Genomic DNA, 27,828 nt, shown 5'->3' with positions numbered 1-27,828 from the left:
AATTACGAACAGCAACAAGTTCCAGAAAACTGACAATCTGTGACAATTCCACTGAATGCATCTTTTACTCTACACACTTAAAAGACTTATTACTTAACTACAAACAATACGTCTGAGATGTGAATACTTACAATATTCTCAGTTACATTCATTTCCAAATTTAATTCGGGATCCTCCTTGATAAAATCAGTGGGCCAAGATATTCCCAACGGATCTTTAACAGTCTGAAAGAAGAAAACAATCTGAATTATATCTGCTTGCTAACTTCTGTGTGTATGACACAGCTCTCAATATTCCTTTCTTATGACTATCATCCAACTTTGCAGTGATTTTTATCAATTGGGAAGAGTGAGTGTCTCAATGCATCCAAATCAGTTCTTATTGCACTGATTTTGTTATCAGCGACTGTGTAGTATTTATTTGGCATACTTTCACTTTCTATTCCTGTCACATAATCTACTCTGATTTCAGAGGCCCTATGGCCTGCTCTATAGAGTGGTCATACTCCCATATACAAACTTGATATGTGTGTGTGGCAACAATTAAAAAAACTCAGATAATATAGAGATGAAAATAATCTAGCTGTAAACCCATAAACAGCACTTTTTGGTCATTTATCAAATGAATATGGCATTCCACACATTATCATCAAAATTAACCAAATTTAATGTTATTTACACAGCTTCTTGCCATATCATGATGTATTTTCAGTGCCTGCTCTTTAGGAAACAATGCAAATTTATCTCATGTGTACTGGAGGAAAATCATAATGAATTACATACACCCAATGCAGGGTTTCAGTAATGATGTAAATACTACAGTGAATAGTGACTGGGAACTCTACAATATACCCATCACGTATCATAGTTCCCCATCATCTGTTACAGCACTGTGACACAGAGACATGTAACAAGATTAACAATTACTTCCAAGAGGAAGTCTTCCTTGCTCTGTTGACACCAAATACATACTTAAGGCATTCATTACATAGAACCATAATAAAAAAAATTAATGCAAGGGTAATGGTTCATAAAGATTTGCTTGTAACAAGTGCTGTTAAAATACTATTGGTAATAACCTACAAATGACACATCTAACTAGAGTCAACTGGACAATCACAAACATTCTTGAAAATAGCTGGTACCATAGGTTACAATTTTACACTATCCATGATAATTTAGCTCTAATGCCCCATATTTGTGTCATGACATTCTTACAACACTTCCTCCACAATACAGTGCTTGTGTGAAAACTTACATTATGCTCAGACCCATCAGCATGTTGTTTCAGTTCGGGATCTTGCTTTACCCAAACACTAGGGCCTTCAGTCTTTTCCGTCTTTAATGTGTCTTAGAGAGAGAGAGAGAGAGAGAGAGAGAGAGAGACTGACTTTTAAACAGATCTTGTGTAGAAGCTGTTATGGCCATAACAATAATTATATATACATATATATATATATATATATATATATATATATATATATATAATATGGTTATAATAGAGGGAAACATTCCACGTAGGAAATATATATCTAAAAACAAAGATGATGTGACTTACCAAATGAAAGTGCTGGCAGGTCAACAGACACACAAACTAACACAAACATACACACAAAATTCAAGCTTTCGCAACAAACTGTTGCCTCATCAGGAAAGAGGGAAGGAGAGGGAAAGACGAAAGGATGTGGGTTTTAAGGGAGAGGGTAAGGAGTCATTCCAATCCCGGGAGCGGAAAGACTTACCTTAGGGGGGAAAAAAGGACGGGTATACACTCGCACACACACACACGCACACACACACACACACACACACACACACACACACACACATATCCATCCACACATATACAGACACAAGCAGACATATTTAAATATGTCCTCTTGTGTCTGTATATGTGTGGATGGATATGTGTGTGTGTGTGTGTGTGTGTGTGTGTGTGTGTGTGTGTGTGTGTGTGTGTGGGCGCGAGTGTATACCCGTCCTGTTTTCCCCAGAAGGTAAGTCTTTCCGCTCCCAGGATTGGAATGACTCCTTACCCTCTCCCTTAAAACCCATAGCCTTTCGTCTTTCCCTCTCCTTCCCTCTTTCCTGATGAGGCAACAGTTTGTTGCGAAAGCTTGAATTTTGTGTGTATGTTTGTGTGTCTATCGACCTGGCAGCACTTTCATTTGGTAAGTCACATCATCTTTGTTTTTATATATATATATATATATATATATATATATATATATATATATATAAAATTATTAGTGTTATGGCCGTAACAGCTTCTACACAAGATCTGTTTAAAAGTCTCTCTCTCTCTCTCTCTCTCTCTCTCTCTCTAAGACACATTAAAGACGGAAAAGACTGAAGGGCCTAGTGAACTCCGCCAAAGCTGGTCCCAAGCCCGGTTGAAAAAGGAGGAGAGGGAGGAGTAACACCTCGTTAAAAAACCTTGGTTCACCTGGCCCGGGTGATAGTACCTCGTGAGGGTCCCTAGCCAGGGAAACGGTGAAGACCTCAACGGCAGTGAAGGCGGCGATGAAGATCATCAGAACAGCGGAACTGGTGGAAGAGGCAGGCTTTTATATAAAAGCACCAGACTGTAGCGTCTGTTCCCACAGTGGGCGGCTGCAAAAGGCGTCTGTCCCACATGTTAGTGGCGGCCTCACTTATAATTCTAAGCTAAATGCTTGAATTTTTATCATTGAAAGGATCAACTACCTTTCCCCAAACCAAACTTTAACCTAAGACATGATGGTAAATTTCAAAATGGAAACTACTCCAGGAAGTAACCAATCTTCCATTGCTATTCATGGCGGTGCAACTAGGCCTTTGGATTCTGGAGAGCCTAGAACATCATGTAAGGAAGAGTCGGAGCTTCCGAGTACTTCTTCAAAGATAAGACCCAAGAAAAAACATCTACTGGGGACATACTTATATTAGCTCTTCAAGAAACAAGGTATCTGGACGAAAATGCATTTGAATCAGGTGGATACAGGATCTACAAAGGAAAACCAGCCATTAAAAATTCCAATAATACAACTATATTAGGGACCGCATTTATGGTCAAACAGCAACTTACGGAATCAATAACTAATTTTAGCTTCCCATCAGAACGAATTTCATTACTGACGTTCAAGTCAGGTAATAAACGCTACACTATTATAAATGCACATGCACCTATTAACCAACATAACAGAACAAATGTTGACAAAGTGGAAGATTTCTGGGAAATGCTTGAACACGAAACATCCATATTACCAAAAGAACATATAAAAATTTTAGTGCGAGACTTTAATGCACAAGTTGGCAAAGAAATAAAATTTAAATCAGTAGTTGGAGATTATCCAGCACATGCAAGAACCAACAGAAATGGGGAAAGGCATAGATTTTTGTAGACAGTTTAATCTAAAATTAATGTCGACATGTTTCAGGAAACTTGCAAGAAAGAAAAAGACGTGGGTATCACCTAATCCAAATCAAGGTGAATATCAGTTGGACCATGTGGCAACAACGACTCACAACTAGAAGGAAATCTTGGATGTCAGAGTGAGGAAGGGCCTAAACATAGACTCAGATCATTATCTGACAGAAATAAAGACCATGTTCCAACCAAACAAACCTAAACCAAAACCAAGAAGATTTCCAAGAGTAAACACTAAATTTCTCCTGCAAAAGCAGGACAAATTCTGTCTATACTAAACACAAGAAAAATGGATAATTGGGAAGAAATTAAAGAAACAATGATAGAGTCAGTTAAAGAAATGGGACAGCCACGAAGAATACCAAAACACAGATGGTGGAATGAGCTGTGAGATGAAGCAATTGACAATCGACTAAAGGCATGGAAAAAATGGAACAGCAATAAGAAACACGAATACTGGGAAGAGTTTAAGGAAGAAAGGAAAAATACAGCAAAAATCATCAGATCAATGAAAAGAAAATATGACAAAGACAGATTAGAAGAAATGGATTCTGATTTCAAAAGGAACAACACTAGAGACTTCTATAAGACTTTCAGAGAAGTTTTAACAGGATTCCAGTCACCAAGTTTACATTTTAAAGATAAAAATGGAAAAATGGTTTTAAGCAATAAAGAGAACTGCCAAATCTTAGCTGAATACTTTGAAAATCTATTAAATTGTGAGGAGCCTAATGACAGGTTACAATTTCAAAAACCACAACATGAAAATCCACCATCGGAACCACCTACAGTAGAAGAAATAGAAAAGATTATCAAAGCATTGAAGAATAACAAAGCACCAGGTGAGGATGGGATAGTGGCAGAAATGTGGAAACTAGGGGGCTTATCCAAATGTCAGAAAATTCACAAAGTAATTAAAGACATTTGGACAAAAGGAATCATACCCAGTGACTGGAAACAAGCATTGATCCGCTCTCTCCATAAAAAAGGAGATAAAACAGACACCAACAACTACAGGGGCATATCCTTGTTACCAGTGACATACAAAATACTTTCTAAAGCACTTTTAAATAGAATAGAGGAACAAGCAGGACCTAATATAGGAGATTATCAAGCAGGATTTAGAAAAGGTAGATCATGTGCAGAACAGATTCTTAATTTAAAAACAATTTTGAGAGTGAGAGCTATACAAAATAAAAATACAGTAGTTACTTTCGTAGACTTCAAGAAGGCCTACGACTCAGTTGACAGACAAACACTATTCCAGATACTTTATGAATCAGGGATAGATGAAAACACCAGAAGACTTGTTGAACAAACGCTCACAGATACAACATCAAGAATTAAGTTTCAAGGCGAAATTTCTGAACCATTCAAAATCAAAACAGGAGTTCGACAAGTTGACGGACTGTCCCCAATTCTCTTTAACTTGGTTTTAGATAAAGTAGTAAAAACATGGGAAAACACATTAAAAAACAGAGGCACAAAGGGTATAAGCATGGGCCAAGGAAAGAACAAATTTGAAGTAAAATGTTTAGCCTTTGCGGATGATATGGCATTGATAACTGAAAACCGAACAGACGCAACAGTTATGCTTGATATGTTACACGAGACTGCTGAAAAGACTGGGCTAAAAATATCCTACGAAAAAACCAAGTATATAGAACACAAACATAATACAGAAAAGTTTATGAAAACAAAGTATGGAAAAATTAAAAGAGTTGATAGATTCAAATACCTGGGAGAGTGGATCCAAGCCAATGGACTGGATAACACAACAAATAAAGAAAGAATAAAAAAGTTGGAATCTGCATATAAATTAACACAAAACTACTACAATAAGAAATCAATATCCATACAAGCAAAGATTAAACATTATAATTCAGTTATTAGGACACAAGCAACATATGGATCAGAGTGCCTAACATTGAATAAGAAAGGCGAATTAAGAGAACTAGAAAAAAGAGAGAGAGAAATATTAAGAAAAATTCTAGGTCCTGAGAAAAACAAGGAAAACAGGTGCATTAAAAGGAGAAATGAAGACCTATACAAAAATACAGAAAAGATCACAGATACAATGAGGAAGAGACGGCTAAAATTTTATGGACATTTAAAAAGAATGGAAGAAACACGAATTACAAAGAAAATTTTTAATTACGTTAGTAAGCTGAAAAACACCGTAGGATGGATAGAAGCAGTAAAGAAAGACGCCAACAAAATAGGTGCTACAGAAGAAATAATACGTGACAGTAATAACTTTAGGCTACTTATAGAAAACGCAAACTATGAAGAAGATGCGCCAAAACCTCGACCCAAGAGAGTGTGGACAGATGAACAGAGACGAGCAGTTGGCGAGAAAATGAAGAAGTACTGGGAAGAATGGAAGAAAAAGAAACACAATAAGTCTTATGTTGTATGTGGTCCATAGCTGGCCACATTCATATATATATATATATATATATATATAAAATAGAGGGAAACATTCCACGTGCAAAAAATACATCTAAAAACAAAGATGATGTGACTTACCAGACAAAGCGCTGGCAGGTCGATATACACACAAACTAACACAAACAAACACACAAAATTCAAGCTTTCGCAACAAACTGTTGCCTCGTCAGGAAAGAGGGAAGGAGAGGGAAAGACGAAAGGATGTGGGTTTTAAGGGAGAGGGTAAGGAGTCATTCCAATCCCGGGAGCAGAAAGACTTACCTTAGGGGGAAAAAAGGACGGGTATACACTCACACGCGCAAACACACACACATCCATCCACACATATACAGACACACGCAGACATATTTAAAGACCACTTTAAATATGTCTGCTTGTGTGTGTGTGTGTGTGTGTGTGTGTGTGTGTGTGTGTGTGTGTGTGCGCGCGCGCGCGCGTGCGCGAGTGTATACCCGTCCTTTTTTCCCCCCTAAGGTAAGTCTTTCCACTCCCGGGATTGGAATGACTCCTTACCCTCTCCCTTAAAACCCACATCCTTTCGTCTTTCCCTCTCCTTCCCTCTTTCCTGATGAGGCAACAGTTTGTTGCGAAAGCTTGAATTTTGTGTGTTTATTTGTGTTAGTTTGTGTGTCTATCGACCTGCCAGCACTTCGTTTGGGAAGTCACATCATCTTTGTTTTTATATATATATATATATATATATATTAGAAACAGGCAGTGAGAAAATGTGGTGCCACAATTCATATATTTGAAACCAAAGCTTTGTTTATTCTTGAAGGCAAGCACAACAGTGTGTGACTGACCCCAAAATATCAATCAAAATTATTTCTTACATACCAAGCAGCAACCAGCATAAGCTGTAACCATACATATTACAAAAGTGGATGTGTTTTCCGTCACCTCTTAACCACTGGTTCGACTTCAATGAAGCCAGGTACACATATTACTATCTAAACTAAAATACTAAGAAAGTAAGAACCAGCAACCTCCTATGGAGGTGGGCAGGATGATGTGACAAGAGGAAGGGAAGAACAACAGACAGAGAGGGAGATGGCAGGAACAGATGGACAGAGAAGCTAGCAGATGGACAGAGGCAGTCGGCTGATTGAAGGCACCGAACTACTAGATCTCTCCATCCCTACTTCCTCAAACAGGCAGGCAGGTCTACATGACTGTTGGTATGAGACAGCCTACCACAAACAATCCAGAGGAAGAAAACCCAAATGTCTATGAAAGGTCACAAACCAATATAAGGAACAAAAAGAAAAAAGGGAAACAGAGCACTAAAGGTAGGCAAGGTGCCCCATTTCGGGAGCAGCAAGAAGCACTACAGAGCAGGAGCAGAATGCAATGAGGGGACATACATCCCCAGGCCCGCCATTTACCAGAGGTACTTCACTCAGAAACTGCCTCGGAATGACTATCAATACGGACAAGGCAAGAGAAGTACAGAGACGAAAGATTAATGTGAGAGGAGGGAAGAAAACTAAAAGAGCAGGTAGGCTGAGAACCAGGCTGGTCCACCCAGCCCAGATAGCGGCAGCCTGGTCTCGGCAGAAGAGGCAACAGAGTGTTCTGGTTCTGCCAACCCCTCAATGAGCTGATAAGGTTCAGTTGCCCTCCCTTAAAGAGAGCGACATAAGCCTTCTTCATGAAATAAATGTAGAACTAAGTCAGCCACTGAGGCATCATCTCTTAACACCAGGGGTAGTGAGTTAAGGAGTTTAAGATTCTGCCACAGGGTGGCTAGGTTGAACAGCACAGCAAAATGTAGACCACTGTTGAACGAGATTGATGACAGTGAGGTGGCCATGAGTCAACCAGATACAGCTGATGTGGAGCCACCAAACGATGGTTGAATGCTTGTGAGACACTTGCTTGGAGGACCTCCATAGATTCGTAGTCTCCTTATCACTGGTTGTCTGAATTCACAGTGATTAATTCTGTAATTCAGGTTCCTAAAACTTGGGTGTAATGCTGACCAGAGGTTGTTTCCAGAATACTAATTACCAGAGCCAGTTTACTGGTAGCCCATATGGGCAAGCTGTCAGCAAGTTCATTCTCAGAGATCCCAACATCACCCAGAGTCCAAACAAATATCACTAAGCATCCACATTGCTCAAGGGAATACTGGTTAGCAATGACTAAGGGATGCTGAGGGTAATACTGGTTGAAAGCTTTCAAACTGGTCAAGAGGCTGCTGCAGATGAAGGACCCACCAGTGGAGGGAAGAATATGCTCAAGAGCACAAGAGATGGCTACCAACACTACAGCTTCCAGCAAGGAAGGCAGTTCAGTATGACCCATGACAGTGTAAGCAAGCCCGTGATCAGCAACCATCAAGCAATCAGTATAGACTACTGCTGAACTCCAGGATGTACCAAGGATGGACAAAAATGGGTGGCAGAGGGCCTCAGGAGGGACCGTGTCTCTCGGACCTCATGATGGGTCAAGACAAAGCTGTGACCAATGGGTTCCCCACAGAGGTGAATGTGAGTGGGCCTAGAGGAGAGGTGGAGGAAGAAATAACTGGAATTCGGAGGGGAGGGACAGTGTGTGGACTGCAATCAAAATCCCTGACCCGGGTCACCATTGTGGAAGATGGGTTTCCGTGTTTGGAAAGAGGGAACGATAGTTTCGATACTGAGGAGAGTTGCAAACATAGGTAGCATAAGTGAGAAGCTGTTGTTGGCACCTGATATACAATGAATGGACCCCAGCCTCCATGTGTTATCTGTCTACAGGACTACTTCAAAAGGCTCTTGTTGCAAATCAAACCCCACAGTGGTGAATCAGATCCTGTATCCACAATGATGACGATGATGATGCTGTGCCATATGCCAGACTCCCATAACAAAGACAGGGTTTTATTGTGGATTTGTAAGGCTGCAGAAGCGTAGTGCACTCTGCACCCCTGCTGGTGTTACTCAGGTGACAAAGCGTACTGATGTGCAGCAAGCACTTTCACTTACACTGCAAAAGATTGGGAATTCATGTCAACTAAGAATCAAAGACCAGTCCTAAAAAGCAGTAAGTTCCTGCCACATTGAGTAGTTTGTCATCAACATAAAGTTCTGGTTGTGGACGAACCATACAATGTTGACAGAAAAATGTAACCTGGGTCTTGGCAGCTGAATACCAAAAGCCACGGGTGAGTGCCCATGGCCACGTCTTTCGTATGGCGCCTTACAGTCTATATTCAGCCACATCCACACTAGAGGAGCAATAGTAAGAGGCAGAAATAGTCAGCATACAAGGAGGGTGATACTGATGACCTCACAGCTGGACGTGACCATTGATGGCTTGTAGAAAGACAAGGACACTCAGTACAGGGCTCTGTAGAACTCCATTCTCTTGTATATGGAAAGTGTTGTGGGAAGCACCATCTAGAACCCAGAACATACACTGTGACAGGAGGTTCTAGATGAAAATTGGGAGTGGATTCAACACACCCCACCTGTGTAAGGTAGCAACGATATGGTGTCACTGCCTTGTGTCATACAGCTTTTGCAGGTTGAAGAAGACAGCTGTAATGAATTGACACTGGGTAAAAGCTGGTAGGCTGTCAGATTGCAGGCAAAACAGATTATCAGTAGTGGAACAGCTTTGGCGAAAATCACATGGGTATGCAGCCAGACAACCCTGAGACTCAGGGAGCCACACAGCCACCAGCTCGCTGTGCATTCAAGCAATTTATGGAAAACGTTGGTCAAACTTACTGGGAGATAACTGCCAATCTCTAGAGGTGCTAACCCAGTTTCAGCACTGTTACAATAATGCTTTTAATGGCTATGATGGGAACTGGTCCTCGTTCCAGACCCAGTTACAGATGGCAAGGATATGATGCTGACAATCCACTGATAGGTGCTTGATCATTTGGTTGTGGATGTGACCTCGCTCTGGAGCTGTATCAGGCCGGAGGGCTAGGACACTGATTAATTCCCATTCATTCAATGAATGGAGCTTCATACAGCTCCAGGTGGCATGTAGTAAAAGGTAATTGCCTTTGCTCCACCCATTGCTTGAGAACATGAGAGACAGGTTGATAATTCTCAGATGCTGAGACTCGAGCATATGAAGAGCAACATGTTCAGCCATGGTGTCTGGGTCAGTGAAGACAGATCAATTTCAAGGTAATGGCAGATACACCTACTAGCGTCTAGTACATGTAGGCATGTCTCATCTTAGGTCAAACCTGCAAAGGAAAGGTATGTGGTCCGATGGCTGAAACATGCAGCTCCCAGCGTTCTTATTTACATCATTTCATCGGGGCAGACCCAGGCATGAAGCCACTTGAAGTAAATAAGATGCTCCATCGATTTGTGTCACTTACGGTGCTGGAGAGCCTGCCTACTATTGCTAATGGCCTCTGCAATCTCTGATGACTGCCAAGGTACTCTTGTCAGAACAGGCCCAAGGAACAGGAGATTGCTAAATCACCTGTCAAATGAATGGCTGGAATTATATTCTGGACTGCCTTGTTGATGTCTCCAAGCAGCAGGGAGTCAAGGCCAACATGAAAGGCAAAAGCACTCCAGTCAGCAATGTTGAGAGCCCATCTGGGCATGCATCCAGAGGAGTGATGCTGAGGAAGGGACAGGAGGATTGTGGAATGGTTGATACCACACAGGTCAGTATGAACTCCCCAGTGGATGGATGGGAGAAGCCAAAAGCTGCAAATGGAAAGGTCAATGACAGAGAAAACTGTGTGCCATGCTTTATCATCAGGAGTGAGGTAAACACTGCAGACAGTACTGTACTGAAATGCACTTACCCGAACAGTCACAGCCTCCAAAGCTGTATCAAGGGGCTAAAGTTTGCTATACAGTGTATCCAGACCATATGTGCAAACTCTATTCAGAGTTCCATTGTGTGGAGCAAACTGGGGCCTCAGGGGTTGCTGGTATCTCTGCCTTGGCCACAGGAGTTGAACAGGTGGGATCTACTAGTGTGGGGGTCCACTGGAAGGTCCTCCTCCTCTAAGCACTTATCTTCTCCTTAGAGAATTTTGATGATGCCAAGGGCTTCTCTGAATCAGTTTCAGGTAAAGATGAAGATCATAAAGCAGTGTGGCCAACAGCCTGTGTGTCCTTCAGCCACCTGCTGGTGTTCAGTCGTAGACCAGTGCAAACCAGGGACAGAAGTGTCCCCGAGGACCCCTTCCTGGCAAGAGAAGCCAGAAGTTCATTTGTCTCCGGGCTGGGAGGTGGGGACATATGTCCCTGGAGGACGGGAAGCTATCGGCCCCAAAGCAGGTGTGGAGAAAGCAGCAAAAGGGGAGCCCCCAAACCATCAGGGGGGCAGTGATGGTTGAGTGGCCCTGAGGACCCACTACAGAAACAGTAACAGGAAGAAGTACCATTGGCAAAGGGGAAATGTTTTTGTAGCTGTAGCATATGACATTTAGTACATGCTGGGGGCAACTGCTTGCACATCCTTTTGGCATCTCTGACAGTAGGCTTGTCCTGAGTCCTGTATTCTTGTTCTTTCTTCACTCTCTAGAAAACAGTGTAATCTGGCGAGCTTTCTACAATGGACACAGATGGGGAGAGGCACGCGAGGCATTTGCAAGCGATACTCATCCACAGTCTCTACGGATGGAGTTAGTGCTGCAATGCAAAAGATGTGCCCAAACTCCAGACGTTTTAAGCACAACAAAGGGGGGAAGGGTAGGGGTGGGGGGTGAGAGACCTAACATTTCACATCCCATCTGAATACTGTCACCTTGACCTTTTCAGCCAATGAATCACCCTAAAAGACCCTTCTGCTTCTCTCCAGTGTCACAGTCACAGTACTGAAGTGGTGAATTATGGATCCTATGTAAGTGACAAATTTAATTATTTTACAATTGACTGTAATTGTGAATTTGTCTTTAGCCCATACAAATAAAAATAAATATAATTGTTTTGCTTGCACCACTAGCAATCCTGTAGAAGTCACAGAAAACAACTCACATATATGCCATATGGACATCCATGGTCGTTGTCCTAGGAACCTGAAACTAGAGAGAAATTATCAGTGTTAATGAACAGGCACAAGGAATGGCCTTTGATGTAAAAAGCAGTGACCACTTGTTTCATGTGCAGTAGAGTACAAATCCACAGCTGGTTTACTCTTCTTCACTTTTCCAAGTCAAATAGTGTAATGATGCAGTCACACTCTTGGTAGAATTATAGCTGTCAGTGAATATCTATGCACACCACTCAAGTTAAGTTTACAGCAATTTCCCTCTTTTTACATCCATATTTGTTCTTCCACTATTTTCCTGATATCTCTTACTTGATGGGTGGACTTTCTCTGCATCCACCATGTCTAATATCACAAATTTATCCCTACAAAAGAATTGCATAAAAAATGTAATTTTTGGGCCACTCAACTGAAAGATTATCGTGGCATTTGTTGTAAAGGAAAAAAAGCTAATTGAGTGGTGCAATGTGTGTGGAACAAATACAGCACTTCTGCAGTAGCAATATTAGCAGGTGCATAATTATATTTGTGCTAATAATTTTCTTTTACTGTGCCTTTCTGTGTGGAAACCAATACTGTAAGCTTTTCTCTATCTGTATTTAGCTTTTGCTTGTTTGTGGGAATGTGAGAGCCCTTGTCCACATTTACTAATTTTGTCATTCATCTTGACCCTGCTGTAGCCACCACTGCCATATGATTTAGACAAGCACCTGTTGAAAACTTAGCTCAGGGGGGGGAGGGGGTGGGGGACATCACCAGTGCGACTTATAAGTGGCCGAAAGGTCATTTGACATTCTGGCAGTGAATGTTCTCAAAACAACTGAGCCACATACATATGTGAGAAGCAGAGTTGCTGCCAGCTAGTCAGTTTGAAAGCTACAATCTTCGCAATAACTTGGAAGTGATAAAGTGAACAACTGCACTTTTGGCTATTACCACAGACATCAGTCAGTGTTGTGCTTAGTGATAGAAATATGGGGAGTGTGGCCGAGTGTGTTTTAGTGCTAAATGTACCCGTGTTGAATTTTTCAGTGCAAATGAAGTGTGTATTCAAGAATGACTGTATCTAATTTTACCTACATCTTAACAATCTAATAAAATGGATCGGTATGTAATAAAGAAAAAAGTACAAACATCTGGTGATTCCAGTCACCATTCAGCTGCAAAAACACTGCCAGATGTAAAGGCAGTGCCAGCACTTCGTCAAAACTTCCACAACAAAGTTCATCGACCGATTTCTTTAATCCCATGGATATTGCCAATTATTTGGATATATTAGCATCAGGAAAAATTAGTGATGATATTAAACACAAGCTTCTCACAGCTTCAAGGAAACCTGGAAAAGGATATATCTTTCCTACTTCTGAGCACAACAAGAGAGAGCAAGTTGAATGTAGACAAGTGCATGATAATCATTTTGAACAGTGGATTGAACATAGACAAGTGCATGATAATCATTTTGAACAGTATCCTCGGCTGGTGTTCTCACAAGTTAGAAAAGGATTTCTTTGCATTAATTGTACAACTTTTGTGAATAATAAAATGGCTGGAGGAAAGAAATCCATTATCGCCAAGAAACTTGTGACTGAACCACTAACAAAGTTTGCCAAACTTACTGGCAAAGATGGTGACCTTAAGACACACTCAGCTTAAGTACCATGTTGAAGCATCAACATAAGCAAAATTATTTTTGGCAACACAAGGAACGCAAATTTGATGTCATAAATCAATTGTCAAGACAGAATGGAAAGCATTAGGGAAAACAGAGACCATCTTGTACCTATAATAAAAACAATCATATCTCATGGAAAGCAAAATATTCCCCTGTGGGGACAGAGATCGTGAGAGTCTATTATAAAATGATAATGATTGTGAAATTATAGTAAGTAACATGGGAAACTTTAGAGCTTTTCTAAGATTTAGAATTTACACTGGAGCATTGCAACTAAAATATCACCTTGAGACCACTAAAACGAATGTCACTCACATACGTAAAACAACATGTAACGAACTTATTTCATGCTGTGAAACAGTGATGTTATCTGGATAACTGGAGGAAATCAAATATTGTTGTTATTACAGCATAATCTTCGATGAGACTATAGACATAGCACACATCACCCAACTGAGTTTAGCTGCAAGATATGTTGAGGGTGACGGCAAATTACATGAAAGATTTTTGAGTTTCATTGACATCAGTAAAGACAAGGAATTCAGTGGAAACATTAATGATGAACCTCAAGAGTGTCAAGATGAATGTAGTGTTATTGGTGAATTATTAGGTACTACAATTTTAAGAGGAATGGAAAGCCTTTCTCAGTCCCTGGAGAACCATGTGTGTATAGACTGTGATTGATGCTCAGTTAATATGTCAGAATTGAAAGGAGCTGTGGCTACAATAAAAAAGAAAGCTATCAACGTGCAAGTAGCACCGTTGTTGAAGTCATCAGCTCCACCTTGCTGTCTCCTGCAGTTATGAAGTTACAAGTGTGAGAAACTCACTTGGTACTATTGAAGAAGTAGTATCGGTCTTTACAGTGTCTAGCAAATGGTTCGCAACCTTGAGGAGACACAACACTCACTCCAATCACATTGTCAAATGAGATAGGTTGAGCAACATGATGCTGTTATTCAATTCGCAGCTAATCTCCAAACAGTTTGCGAAGTTCAAGAAATACAGTGTTGGAGGGATAGAACTACAGCTGCCAAAACCAATATTTTCCTTTGAGCCCTTTCTAATTGCGAGTTTCTTATCACTCTGTTTACACTGCATGACATTATGCATATAACACATCCAGTCAGCAAAATCTTACAAGACCCTATCTTGGACGTCGCAATGGCAAAAGCAAAATTATATTCGACGTTCAAGGATTATGATGGCATGAGAGTTAATGCTGATAGCCACTTTGCTCGTACTGTTAAAGAGGTAAAGGCAGTTATGGAACAGTTACATGTGGAGATGAGTGTTCCTTGTCTTACAGGCAGACAAAGACACAGGGAAAACTGTGATCATAATGATGATGCTATGACATATTGGAAAAAAAACTTTTTATTACAACACTGGACCATGTTACGACTGACATGGAGAACGTTTTGATGAAGAAAATATTTATCATTTAGAATTCAACATACTTTTGCCTTCACAACTACTGAAACATGATGGTAATGATCTGGCACAGAAACTGAATCAGTGCTTAACTGAATTACCATTCTCTGAAGAAGAATCACACTGTTTAAAAAGAGACTAACGGGACAGATTCTTCAATGCAAGCAAACAAGCATAAATGCCCTTTATGACTGTGATTCTGTTATGCAAGCATTGTCTCTCTGTCCTAGATCTATCCTACTTTGCACACACTGTACAAAATATTTGCTTGTCTACCTGCATCTATTGCTACAGTAGAAAGAGGTTTTTCAACATGGCAGAGGTCGACAGTGATGAAGGATTGACTTAATGACTTATCTATGTTGGACACTCAGCCTCACACCGATTGTCCTACTGACAATGTAATTAACCAATTCGCTAGGAAGAATAGTTGCATAGAATTCGTCATTTAAGGATGAGAAACACAATTGCAACTTTTTTGTATCATAAGATGCCATTGTCTTGTATATGTGTATAATCAGTTTAAATAAGACTTTCTTAAACTTTTCATGTGACTTCGCAAAAAATAATCACAGTGAAAGTAAAGGTAGCTCAAGATATATTTAGTGCCCCCTCCTTGAGGTTTTTCTGTATCCACCACTGTTTCATGCGAGATCTGGTGTAAGTTCTATTGGCCAGCTCCAAACTATGGCTCATGTACAACAACAAAATCTGTTGATTGGACTCAGAGGACATCCTAGGCTCACTTTTTGCTGTTGGCTGAAGAAGCAATGAACATTTCTTAGAGACAAGCTATTACCTAATTTGGAGCAAAGTTTAAGACTCAGATCAGGCCGTTTATTAGTTTTGTAATCTCCACTACATATTCTGTGGAAAATGGTAGGGTCCTATGTAGCAGCAAGGAGTCCGTTTCGGAGATGTAATCTCATACAAAATTGTAACGTGTAGATTTGTGCAGTCTATTGAACAGTCTTATTTTGTTTGTTTTGAATGGCCAGCAACTGCTTGTCTAAGAAGTTCAAACTGCAGTATGTGGCACCAGCAGAACACTGTAAGGGATGCACAATTACCTACTGAAACATAAGTATATTTTATTCACACCAGTAGAAGAAACGAGGTATTGGTATTGTCACTTAATGCTCCCAGTATGCATTGTTGCTGCCTTCAGATGCAGTGATGCTGCTGCACAATGAGTGAGTGTTGACTGAAATGGCACAATGAGAGGAGGAATATCACACTGGCTGAATGTTTGTCCCCATTTTTGTGGTTGACCCCAGCAAGCAGAATTACACCACCTCATAACAATTGGTTTTACCAAGAAATGATCATAAATATGGAATACCGGTATTACACATTTATGTCCACAATGCTGGCCAAAGGAGTGCAGTAAGGAAAACATGTTCGGATTGTTGGAACAGGATGTGATAATACATTGATATGTCCAAAAGAACGGACACCACATACATAATTAAGGTGATGTCAGTCAATGATCCTTTCAGTGTAGATGTACACCACAAACTCTTCGACGGACCAGTGAGACACCATGTGTAATGAGGATCAGGAGCATGAGCACTGCATCAGTGATGAGTGAATAAGTTGAGAATTTGGGTCTGAGAGGAAGCATGCTAGAGTAATCCATGCGTATGTGATGACCACTGTGTCTAGATGGCATAGTCGTCAGTGCATCTGCCTTGTCAGCATGATACTCTGGTTCAAATTCTGGTCCAGCACAAATTTTTAACCCTCCCCATTGATGTAAATTAATGCCCACAGACAACTAATGTCTCTACTTCCTTTGTCCCCTGAGTAATTGTGGCTGCAGGATCAAAATACTGTTTGTCCCCTTGGACATGTCCAAAAGAATACACAACACATGCATATTTTATGTGTAATGATCAGATATGAATAAAAATTTATTTTCCATTGATAGTGACTCCTATCACTTTGCAATGTTATGCCTAAACATTGTACTGACCACATTGTCAATCTGTACAGTACCAATATTGTATTCTAACATTATGAATTTTTTTTTCCTACTCATCTACATTCAATTTAATATTTCTACAATTGCCATTCATCACACCCTGTTACTTGAGAGGTCTTTGTGCAATTCACATATCAGGGAACCTATTCCATATGCTCATACCTCCATTAACAATATGCAGTGGGGTACCGTGTCAAATGCTTTCTGGAAATGTAGGAATGTAGAATCCAGGCTGTTGCCCGTCATCCATGGTTCACAGTATATAATTTTACAAAAGACAAAGATGAGTATTGCACAAAATCCACGCTGATTTGTGAACAGAAACTTTTCTGTCTCAAAGAAATTAATTATATTCGAACTGAGGATACCTTCAGTAACTCTGGTGCAAATAAGTGTTATGATATTTGTCTGTAATTCTGCAGGTACATTCTTTTACTATTCTTATATACAGAAGCCACCTGAACTTTTCCCCAGCTACCTGGGTCTTTGCACTAGGTGAGTGATTTGCAATAACTGCAAGCTAAGTAAGAGACCAATGCTGTAGAGTATTCTCTGGACAAATGATTTGTAATTCAATGTGGACATGGCAACTATTTTGTTTCCAACTCTTCCAGTTGCTGCTCTATTCCAGGGATCCTATTACTATGTCCCCAGCACAGGAGTCTGTGTGTCAGTCAAACAACCGTATGTTTTATGATCCTCCTGCACAAACTTTAAAATCCAGTATAGAGAGGGGTTCATAATTAGCTGCTTTCCTCCAAAGCCACACCACACTTGTCAATGACTGCCTGGATAGAAGTCTGACTCAGTGATTTTACATAGGATCAGAAATGTCTCTTGTTATCTGTAAAATCTGTTGCTCATGCATGATGGTGGTAGTTGTATGCTTCATGCATAGATCTTTTTACAGATGCACAAATTTCCATTAACTCTTGCCTGTCACCACTGTGCATAGATTTTTGAACTGAGTGTACAACAGTCTGCTTCTGCAGCATTTTCAAATTTTGTTATTAAACCACAGTGAGTCTTTCCTGTCTGTAATCCAGTTACTCACCACATGCTTATTCAGTGTGTGATTTACAGTCCATTTAATGTTTGCCCATATTCCTCTATGTAAATCATGTTGGAAGTAAATGACATTCACTCATTGTCTACATGGGATGCTAACAACTACTTACCTGCTCTTTCAAGCAAATCTATTCTACTAGCCTTCTTGAAGGATTCATTAACTTCATTTAGCATTGTTGCTGCCCTGGTATGATCAATAACCCCTCTCAGCACTTGTACCATCTATAAGGACATGACTGTTCGTAATTACAAGGTCTGAAGTACTTCAATTTTGTGTGGGCTGTTACACTAGCAGCTTATAACAGTTTTCAGAAAACTGTTGAAAAGTACTTCACAAGACTGCCTGTCCATACCACTTGCAATGTATGCACGGACATCTTTCTCTCTACTCAATAGGTTAGGGTCACCTGCTTTTTCTGCACTACTTTGTGTAGATTTTCTTTGAATGATTGTGTAAATGCCACAGCAGTATCATGTGGCGAATAAAAACATCCATTGCTGGAGTTCACATACATTGAACCATTAAGGGAACTACTCGTTAAAACAGAAAATCATAGCTTGACTCTTGGGACTTGGTACCAATTTTCATATAACTTTATCAATGCAATCTCATGCAATTTTTATTTGTGTTTATAATGTAAAGAAGCAATTCTACAAACTCACAAGTTAAACTACTTCACCTGCTCAAAGACGATTAAATCAATTTGGGGTAGTGTGTAACAAAATATTCTGTTTTACCTGTTTCCTCATTTCCTACCTGGGGCATACTATAATACTGTAAGTGTTGTCATCTTTACCCTAAAGTAAAAACAGGACTGCTAAAGTGAACACACACACAATTGATAACCATCTCATTTTCACCACAACTCAACAATGATTAATTCCACGCAGTCACATAAATTCTAAGATTACCTCTTTATTCGCACTCTCCTCCAACTCTTCTTTAACATTCATGCTGAATGGGTAAACTTGGGCCTGTGGTAAAAATAAACAAACTGTAATGAGTACATTTAAGCAGTTACAGTCCTCCCACATTATATAAAATGTATCACATATATGAAGCCCAACTGCCATATTAATTAATAACTAAATAGTAGTTCTGGTTAAGTATTTTCTTTTGAGTTCGAAATTCTGGATGACGAGTTCACTATGGTGTATTTCAATGGGAGGCAGCAAAAAATTTTAAGACTGATTAATGACAATGCCTTTGAAAATTCATTATGATCTTCAACTTCAGCCTTCTCTCTATGCTGTTTTCAATTACATTTTCTAAATTCATTATCTTCATATGTATATAACGATAGTGCAATCAAAAAAAATAACACAGCTACTACCAGAAACAATGAAATCAATGTTGTTCATATCAAATGACAATACAGTGTACACCAATTGTGTGGGGGAGCAGGAACTGGACTGTCAAGTGCAACATCACTCATTACTTTTACAGTCAGAATAATAAAATGTCTAGAACAGTTTTGTTTCACTGAACACTCATTTGTGACAAAATTATTTTTAAAAAATGTGCACACACGCACACGCGCTACCTTGGCACACTACTTACTACTATTCTAACTTCATGAATTCCTTTTGGTGGGGCAACCACATTCCTAACAGTGCAAAAAAGAGAGCATAGGCTACAGGCTAAACCAGTCCCATTCAATGCATCTAAACTATGGGTTTTACTTGCTGATCTCAAAAGAAGACAAAGTTCTGGAAACATTGATGGAGCAGCACCAACATATCAAGACTGAAAATCATTAAACTGATATCATTTGTTGATAATGTTAGATAATTAGCAACCAAAGAACAGTTTTTGATTGGAAATTACCTTACTGATAGAAACACAGTAGACCACTCTACTTTGAGACAGTGTATCAATGAAATAATGAAGCAACATGGTGTATGCAAAGAGGGTACCTTGAAGAGAGATGCTGGGCAGAAGATAGATAGAATACAGCCATGGCAGGGTACCTCTTTGAATTCCCACCCCACACCTGGTGTATGTCACTTCTTTTGGTTGGAGCTTGTGGCATCATGGGGCATGGTAGAGCTGCACTGGGTATGTAGACAGTATTTGCCATTCAGCCAAACATGACAGATTGGAGTGACTGGTAGCCCTTAAAAGTTGTTTCAGGTTAATAGCTGCAGGCACAGGAGTTACCAAAAGACAGAACATTGGTGTGGTCTTGGCTATCTGTATTTGCTGTTGGTTCTTCTCACTGGAAGACACATTATGCAAGGAGCTTTCTCATCTGAAAAACTGCCCGAATTGGGTTGTGTTGCACGACATAATACCTTGTGGTGTTGCCTTGGAAGGGGTTAGAGTAATGTCTAGCAACCAAACAAGTTTGTTATTTCTATTCAATTCCCCATGTTCAGCAGTGGATTCGATGATTTGGTAATCGTGAACACTGAAGTGTGACCATGTTAAGCCTTAGACCAAGTTTTTGATGAGAATCATCTGATGAATCCATTGATCTGCATAAATACTGTGGTCATGTGACTGTATTAAGTGAGAATAACAGTAAAATTTAGATGCTCCCTAATCTGCTGCAGTTTTCTACTGCTGTGGCACACTGTTTTGGACCTGGACTCACGGTGTGTTCATCATACTGTGGCTGCTAACGTTGGTTGGTTGGTTGGTTGGTTTCAAACACAGAGAAAGGGACCAAACTACAAGATCATTGGTCCTAATAAAACAATGCCACAAGTCCAAGCATAAACTAGATGAGACATAACACAAAACAGAAAGAAAGAGAACACAACAAGAATGAAGGAAAGGCAATGAACACTAAAAGGACCAAAAGAGGACAAGAGAACAACAGAGATGCTAGAAACAGAAGAGAGTAAAACATGAAAGCAGATTACAGTGGCTGGCCGACCACAAAAATAAAAAGCCTGCCACCCTGCAACACATTAAAACCTTCACCCTAAAAGCACTAGGGTGGAGGACACAGAGGGACAAAGGTCAGGCACTAAAACTCAGATAGAATGATAAAACTCGCCCTCACAGATGAAACATAAACCCAAATCAGCCGATGAGGCACTGTCTGGCAACAAAAGACGAAATCACAGGGCAGCCAAAGAAGGACACAATAGAAGAATATGGGCCACTGTCAACCGGGCACCACACTGACACTGTGGCAGGTCTTCACGGCACAGGAGGGAGCCGTGGGTCACCCATGCATGGCCAATGCGGAGCCTGCAAGAGAACCAGAGTCCCTGCGGGATGCCCTCATCAAGGACTTCCACACATTCTTGGTTCCATTAATGGCTCACAGTTTGTTGTGTGTACTGAGATTTTGCCATTCCATCTCCCAAAGCTGAGAAACCCTGTGGCGTAATAACGAACACAGGTCAGTTGCGGGGATGCCTGTCTCCAGAAAAGGTTTCCGTGTAGCCTGTTTGGCCCATCTGTCAGCAAGTTCATTTCCTGGGATTCTGACGTGTCCAGGGGTACAGGCAAACACCACTGAATGACTGGACCATTCCAGGGCATAGACGGACTTCTGGATGGTAGCTACCAAAGAATGATGAGGGTAGCACTTGATGATAGCTTGTAGGCTGCTCAAGGAGTCAGTACATAAAAGAAAACTCCCCAGGGCATGAATGGAGATACTGAACTGCACGAGAAATGGCCACCAGCTCTGCAGTGAATACACTGAAGCCCTCAGGTAAGAAATCTGTTCAATATGGCCGCTGTGCACGTATGCAAAGCCAAAAGCGACCATCAGCCATCGAGCTGGCAGTCTAAACCACTTCAGAGCCCTGGAACACGACAAGAATTGAGAGGAAGTGACAGCAGAGAGCCGCAAGGTTAATGGAGTCCGTAGGTCCATGTGAAAGGTCCAGGCGAAGCTGCAGCCAAGGCATACACCATGGAGGCGTATGTGAATGGACCTGAAGTAGAAGTGGTAAAGGGAAGGACTCCAGTTTGGAGCAAAGGGTCCGCACATGAACTGCAATCATTAGCCCAGATCTGGGCCGCCTATGCGGGAGATGGACTGCCGTAGGCGGAACAAGGAGACGGTAATTCTGATGCTCAGGGTAACTACCAATTTGTGCTGCGTAACTGGCGAGCAGTTGTGCTCATCTGATCTGGAATGGAGGGACACCAGCCTCCATCAGTACGCTGGTCACCGGACTCATCCTAAAAATTCCCGTCACTAGTTGAACCCACAGTGGTGCACAGGGTCCTGAGGCAACTATAAATTGCTCTGTCTTCCAGGATAGCTATTCAGTTTTAACCTATGAGTTGAGTTATGCTTCTGTGTTGTCTTTAAGAGCCATCTGTTTCCAAATAATTATTTGTTCATTTATTAAAACATTTTCTGAGTTTTAGTTTGCGAAGGTGGAAAGTTTGAACCTAAAACCTATCAACTGGTGTGTATGTTGCACTAGCTGACTGAGCTCTGGCCATGACAACCTTGTGTCAGAATGTAGAATGTTTATGAAGTAGTCAGCCCCTCCATAAGCAAATACATACAATTCAGGGGCAATTGATCCATTGGGATCACTTGTGGGGTATTCCACAATGTAATCTCTATTCTGAGCAGGCTACATTAGTTCTGCAGTCACAGGGGCAGGTGCATGACTTGCAAAGTGGGGTCAGCCACCTTGATTTAGACAAATTAGGAGCAATAGGTGGTGAACAAGATTCTCCCACCAACAGATAACTGCTGGAAGTAGTAGTAGTAATGCTCCAGACACCTTTATGGACCAGAGGGGAATTCATTTGGGAAATTATCTTACCAAATAATGTTACTGCTTGAAACTATAATGGAACTTTCAATTTAGAATTTAAAGACAGGTGATATCCTGTGGATCATGGTCAAATCTATGTTTCATGCCGACACTTTGGCCATCTCCAATAATGTTGTTGTCCAGGCACTGTACCTCATGTTAAGCCGTGTTTTCAGTCTAATTTTACATGAAGTACAACATCGAGGAAGTTGTGGAAATCAATTATCGGGCTGACATTGCAACCTCTAATTAAAAGGCTGCTCAAGCATAAACATTTATGGTTAGTGCAGTTTCCTCGTGAACCTTTACCTATGTACATGGATGAATGCATATGACCATTCCATCCTTGGAATTGCTAGTCACAGAGATACAAATACTCAACAATACATTAGAGAAAATGCAGCCACAGGACCTTCACTAATAAATGCACATCTTGCTGAATTAGAGGCTTTGGTGTCCGCTATTGAAGCCAGAGTTTTACAAGCCAGCAGTGATGTGGATTTAAGTGTCATTATCAGAATGGGGATTGAGATTCCAGGTAATTTAAAAGGGGACAACATGTAAGGAAGAAGCATAGGATGTGGATTGGATTGTTTGGGGAAGGAGACAGACAGCGAGGTCATTGGTCTTATCGGATTAGGGAATGATGGGGAAGGAAGTCTGCCGTGCCCTTTCAAAGGAACCATCCCGGCACTGGCCTGGAGTGATATAGGGGAATCACCAAAAATCTACATCAGGATGGCCAGATGCAGGATTGAACCGTCGTCCTCCCAAATGCGAGTCCAGCATAGGATGTGTTTCCGGTGTAACAGAGGGGCATTTCGCATCGCTATGTCCAGTTCCGTGGAAGGGGAGTCAAACAGCTGGCATCACAAGGAATGGAAGAGGCACGGCAGTGTTCTACTGCCAAAGTGCTGTCTCTGTGCCAAGTCCAAAGCAGGGGAAGCCCTGCCTTACCTTTGGGTACAACTTAACCAGGAACCAGTGTGCACTCTCCTCAACTCTGGTAGTTCAGTTTCCTTTTTGGATTATCTGTGGTATTTGGAGTTCCACCATACCTGTGAATTGCCTTGTTTGCATCCGTCCTCCCAATGTTGAGCTCTCACTGGGCAGATGTTGCCTCTGGTTGGCAAAACTGAGTATTTGAAAATTTTCTTGGCCTGTGAAGTGGACAGTAACTAAAAATCTTTCAGTGAACTTAATTTTGCAGTGTGTTTTTGTAAGTGGTAGTGGGTTGGTGTTAGACTGTCAAGCCAGGGTTGTTTATTTTAAATTTAAGCCAGCTGAAAAAGTTCACGTTGTGCTGCTGTCAGGTTGCCAAAGGAATTCATAGTGTGTTACCACAATGTTCACAATTTGAGCTCAGTCACCTTGGTCCAGTAGAGGTGAAGCTGGTACTGGAAGTTCTTGATTGTTTACCACAGATATTAACTAACAGATTGGATGTCACCAATGTAATCCAGTACAAGATTCACCTTAGAAATGACATTTCAGAGAGGCAAGATCTTCAGAGGCTTTCTCCATCAAAGATGAAATGTGTATGTGCTTTGATTAATAATATGTTGTTCAATGGGGTCATCAGGCCCTCAACCTATGCTTCTGCCATATTCTCAGTATCTATGGGCAGCAGTGGGGTGTTTCATACAGTTGTAGGTTATGTGGTTAATGAGAAGGTAGTTTTGGAATCTCTGCCACTTCTCAATCTGCATAATTCTTTTACTTGGTTTAGTCAGGCTCAGTATTTTACTGTCCTGCATCTCAATCTCACATATCAGACCATGTTAACAGATGATTCCAAGCATATTACTGCCTTCTGCACAGACTGGAACCTTTAAGATTTTAACAGGGTGCACTTTGGTTTGTCAATGGGGGTTGCCCATATGACTTGCCTTCTAGATTGTGTTATGGATGATTTCATGTTGAAGTGTGCCTATAATTACCTAGATGGCATGGTTATTTACAGTTCTAATCTGTCTGAACATCAACATCTTGAGGCAGTCCTGGTTTACCACAGGGAGGTGAGACACTGTGAAACCATCTCAAATCAAACTGGCACATACATTTCATTCTTGGAACATCCTAGATCCACTGATTGCATTAGAATTGACAGGAGCATACTAGTGATTTGTGAAAACTTGCAGCTCCTAGAAATAAGAAAGGTGTGGCATGGTTCATGGGCATGACAATTTTTCGAAAGTTTGTACCCAATTTTACTAAATTAGTGAGATGCCTTAATGATTTAAGAAATTTCAAATGGGATGGAAGTCATCTGGAATCTTATGAAGCCATTAAGGTGGCACTTAGTAAACCACCAGTATCAGCCATACCCAATTTTGAGCTACTGTTCTCTCAGAGACACCCCTAATTCTTCTGGAGTAGAAAGTGGCAGCTGTCATCCTGCAGGGGCAGAATGGGAAGGGGTGTGTGGCAGGTTGATGCCCAATAGCCTATGGACCTTAATACTTTCACCTGTGGAGATGAAATATTCTGTGTATGAATGGGAAGTCTTGGCGGTTCTGTTTGCCCTCGAGAAATTCACATTTTATTTTGAACATTGGGAATTTAGTTTACATACTGACAAGCTCTTAGTCAGGTCCTGGCTCATTCAAACTCTGAAAGGTGGTAGCCATCAAATACAGAGAGCGAAATTATATTTAAAATTTGTACAGAAACCAGATAGCAGTTATAAAAGTCGAGGGGTATGAAACAGAAACAGTGGTTGGGACCGGAGTGAGACAGGGTTTTAGCCTATACCTGGTGTTGTTCAATCTGTATATTGAGCAAGCAATAAAGGAAACAAAAGAAAAATTCTGAGTAGGAATTAAAATCCAGGGAGAAGAAATAAAAACTTTGACGATTACTGACAACATTGTAATTCAGTCAGAGACAGCCAAGGATCTGGAAGGGCAGTTTAACAGAATGGACAGTGCCTTCACAGCGGGATACAAGATGAACATCAACAGAGGCAAAACAATGATAATGTAATGCAGTCTAATTAAATCAGGCAATGATGACAGAATTAGATTAGAAAATAAGACACTTAAGGTAATAGATGAGATTTGCCATTTGGGGAGCAAAATAACTGGTGATGGTCGAAGTAGAGAGGATATAAAATGTAGACTGGCAATGGCAAGGAAAGCATTTCTGAAGAGACATTTGTTAACATCAAGTATGCGGCTAAGTGTCAGGAAATCTTTTCTGAAAGTATTTGAATGGAGTATATCCACGTATGGAAATGAAACATGGATGATAATTAGTTTAGACGAGAAGATAAAAGAAGCTTTTGAAACAAGGTGCTATTGAAGAATGCTGAAGATTAGATGGGTAATCATGTAACTAATGAGGAGACACTGAATAGAACTGGGGAGAAGATGGATTTGTGGCAGAACTTGACTAGAAGAAGGGATTGTTTCGTAGGCCACGTTCTGAGGCATCAAGAGATCATCGATTTAGTATTGGAGGGAAGGGTGGAAGGTAAAAATCGTTGAGAGATCAAGGCACAACTACACTAAACAGATTCAGGAGGATGTGGATTGCAGTAGTTACCCTGAGATGAAGAATCTTGCACAGGATAGGGCAGCACTGAGAGCTGCATCAATCCAGTCTCAGGACTGGAGATTGCAACAACAACAGAACAGGTGGATGTGCTTTGCAACCAGTTTACAATACTCCTTTTCTGACATTGTGCCTTGCACGAGCTCCACTAGAACCATGGGTGCCCACATGGACATTTCCCAGAGTATAATGCAGGCCCCACCAGTACAGGAGTCAAGGGCCTGCTCCCCTTGTGGGTGATGGAAATACACCCCACAAATGCATGATGAAGGTATCAGTATTCATCAGACCATGCAGTACTCTGCCATTGTGCCAACATCCAGCACCAATAGTTACATGCCTGTTTCAGTTGTAGTTTTCGATGTGATGGTGTTAACACTGGCTCATTTGTGGATTATCAGCTGCCAAGTCTCATCATTAGGAGTGTTTGGAGCATTGTGCATTCAGCCACAGTTGTACTCTGCCCAGCATTAATGTCTGATGTTAGTTATGCCACAGTTTGCTTCATGTGTTGTTTTATCAGTCTTCCCAGTCTATGATGTCTACCATCTGTCACTAGGGGTACTTGCCCAACCACAATGTCTGGACATGGTTTCACCTTTGTTTTGCATGTGTTGGATACAACTGCCACAGCACTCCTCAGACACCCAACAAGCTGTGCAGCTTTCAAAATTCTCATCCCAAGCCTTCAGGCCATCAAAATCTGCTGTTGGTCAAACTCTGATAGATCGAGTGCATTCCCTATTTTACTCCCAGACAGCATGCTCACTGATACTCCATGTACTGTGCATGTGTGACTAGGAGACAAGGTGAGGTGCTATTGCCTGGATGCGTTTACATTGATAGCAGATCAGTGGTCATAATGTTTTGGCTGATGTGTATATGGATTTAGTATTGTTACTTCAAAATGAGAGCTGGGCAATGTCAAGGGAACCATTCCACAACATTCGAGGCAACTGTCAAATGCATCAATTTATTACAAGGGCATACCAGAAAAGGTCTGCAAAATTTTGATTCTGTTCTTAATATCAGTTGTCATGCATATTACTCTGTTGATGTTACCACTTTGCTGACAATATGCAGCACCCTCCTGCTGGAGAGTTCTGAACTGCAGTGTGTAACATGGGTCTGTGTTATTTAACCGTGTCAGCACGTGAGAAAAACCTCAGAACACAGAGCACAAATTAAAATAATTCATCCACACGTGGAGCACCCTCTCCTTCAGCACAACAATGCCAGACCATACACAACTTCTTTTGCACCAGCAACAGTCTGACACCTTTGATTTGTTATTATTGATCATCCTCCATAGTGAACCGATTTGAGGCAATGAATTTTCAACTGTTTCCAAAACCTAAAGAACACCTTCAAGGACTTCACTTTGATAGTGATGAATTGGTGTGAGCAGAGGTGAGAATGTGGGTCTGCCAACAAAGTCAAACATTCTACAGTGACGACACCAACAACCTGGTGTCTTATTGGGAGAAAGGTGTTCAGTGACATGGTGACTGTTTGAAATAAATATATAAACATGAAGAATAGAGAT

At 40.9% G+C, this 27,828-nt stretch overlaps 1 protein-coding gene across 6 annotated transcripts in view; it reads right to left on the bottom strand.

Annotated features, from left to right (window-relative positions):
• The window catches only part of LOC124553631 (zinc finger protein 708-like), a 91,347-nt gene that overhangs the window by 59,327 nt on the left and 4,192 nt on the right, over nucleotides 1–27,828 (bottom strand). For 4 of the 6 annotated variants that reach the window (XM_047127492.1, XM_047127494.1, XM_047127495.1 and 1 more), the window contains 2 exons: nucleotides 18,897–18,959; nucleotides 132–224 (listed from right to left, as the gene is read on the bottom strand). In XM_047127492.1, the coding sequence (XP_046983448.1) occupies nucleotides 132–224; nucleotides 18,897–18,959 (156 nt within the window). Of the gene's footprint in view, nucleotides 1–131; nucleotides 225–11,813; nucleotides 11,861–18,896; nucleotides 18,960–27,828 lie in introns of all 6 variants that reach the window. The other 2 variants (XM_047127496.1, XM_047127497.1) reach the window with 1 other exon arrangement.

Source organism: Schistocerca americana, chromosome 11 (genome assembly GCF_021461395.2).
Source record: "Schistocerca americana isolate TAMUIC-IGC-003095 chromosome 11, iqSchAmer2.1, whole genome shotgun sequence".
Lineage (NCBI taxonomy): Eukaryota > Metazoa > Arthropoda > Insecta > Orthoptera > Acrididae > Schistocerca > Schistocerca americana.
This window is presented reverse-complemented; position numbering and strand designations above follow the sequence as displayed.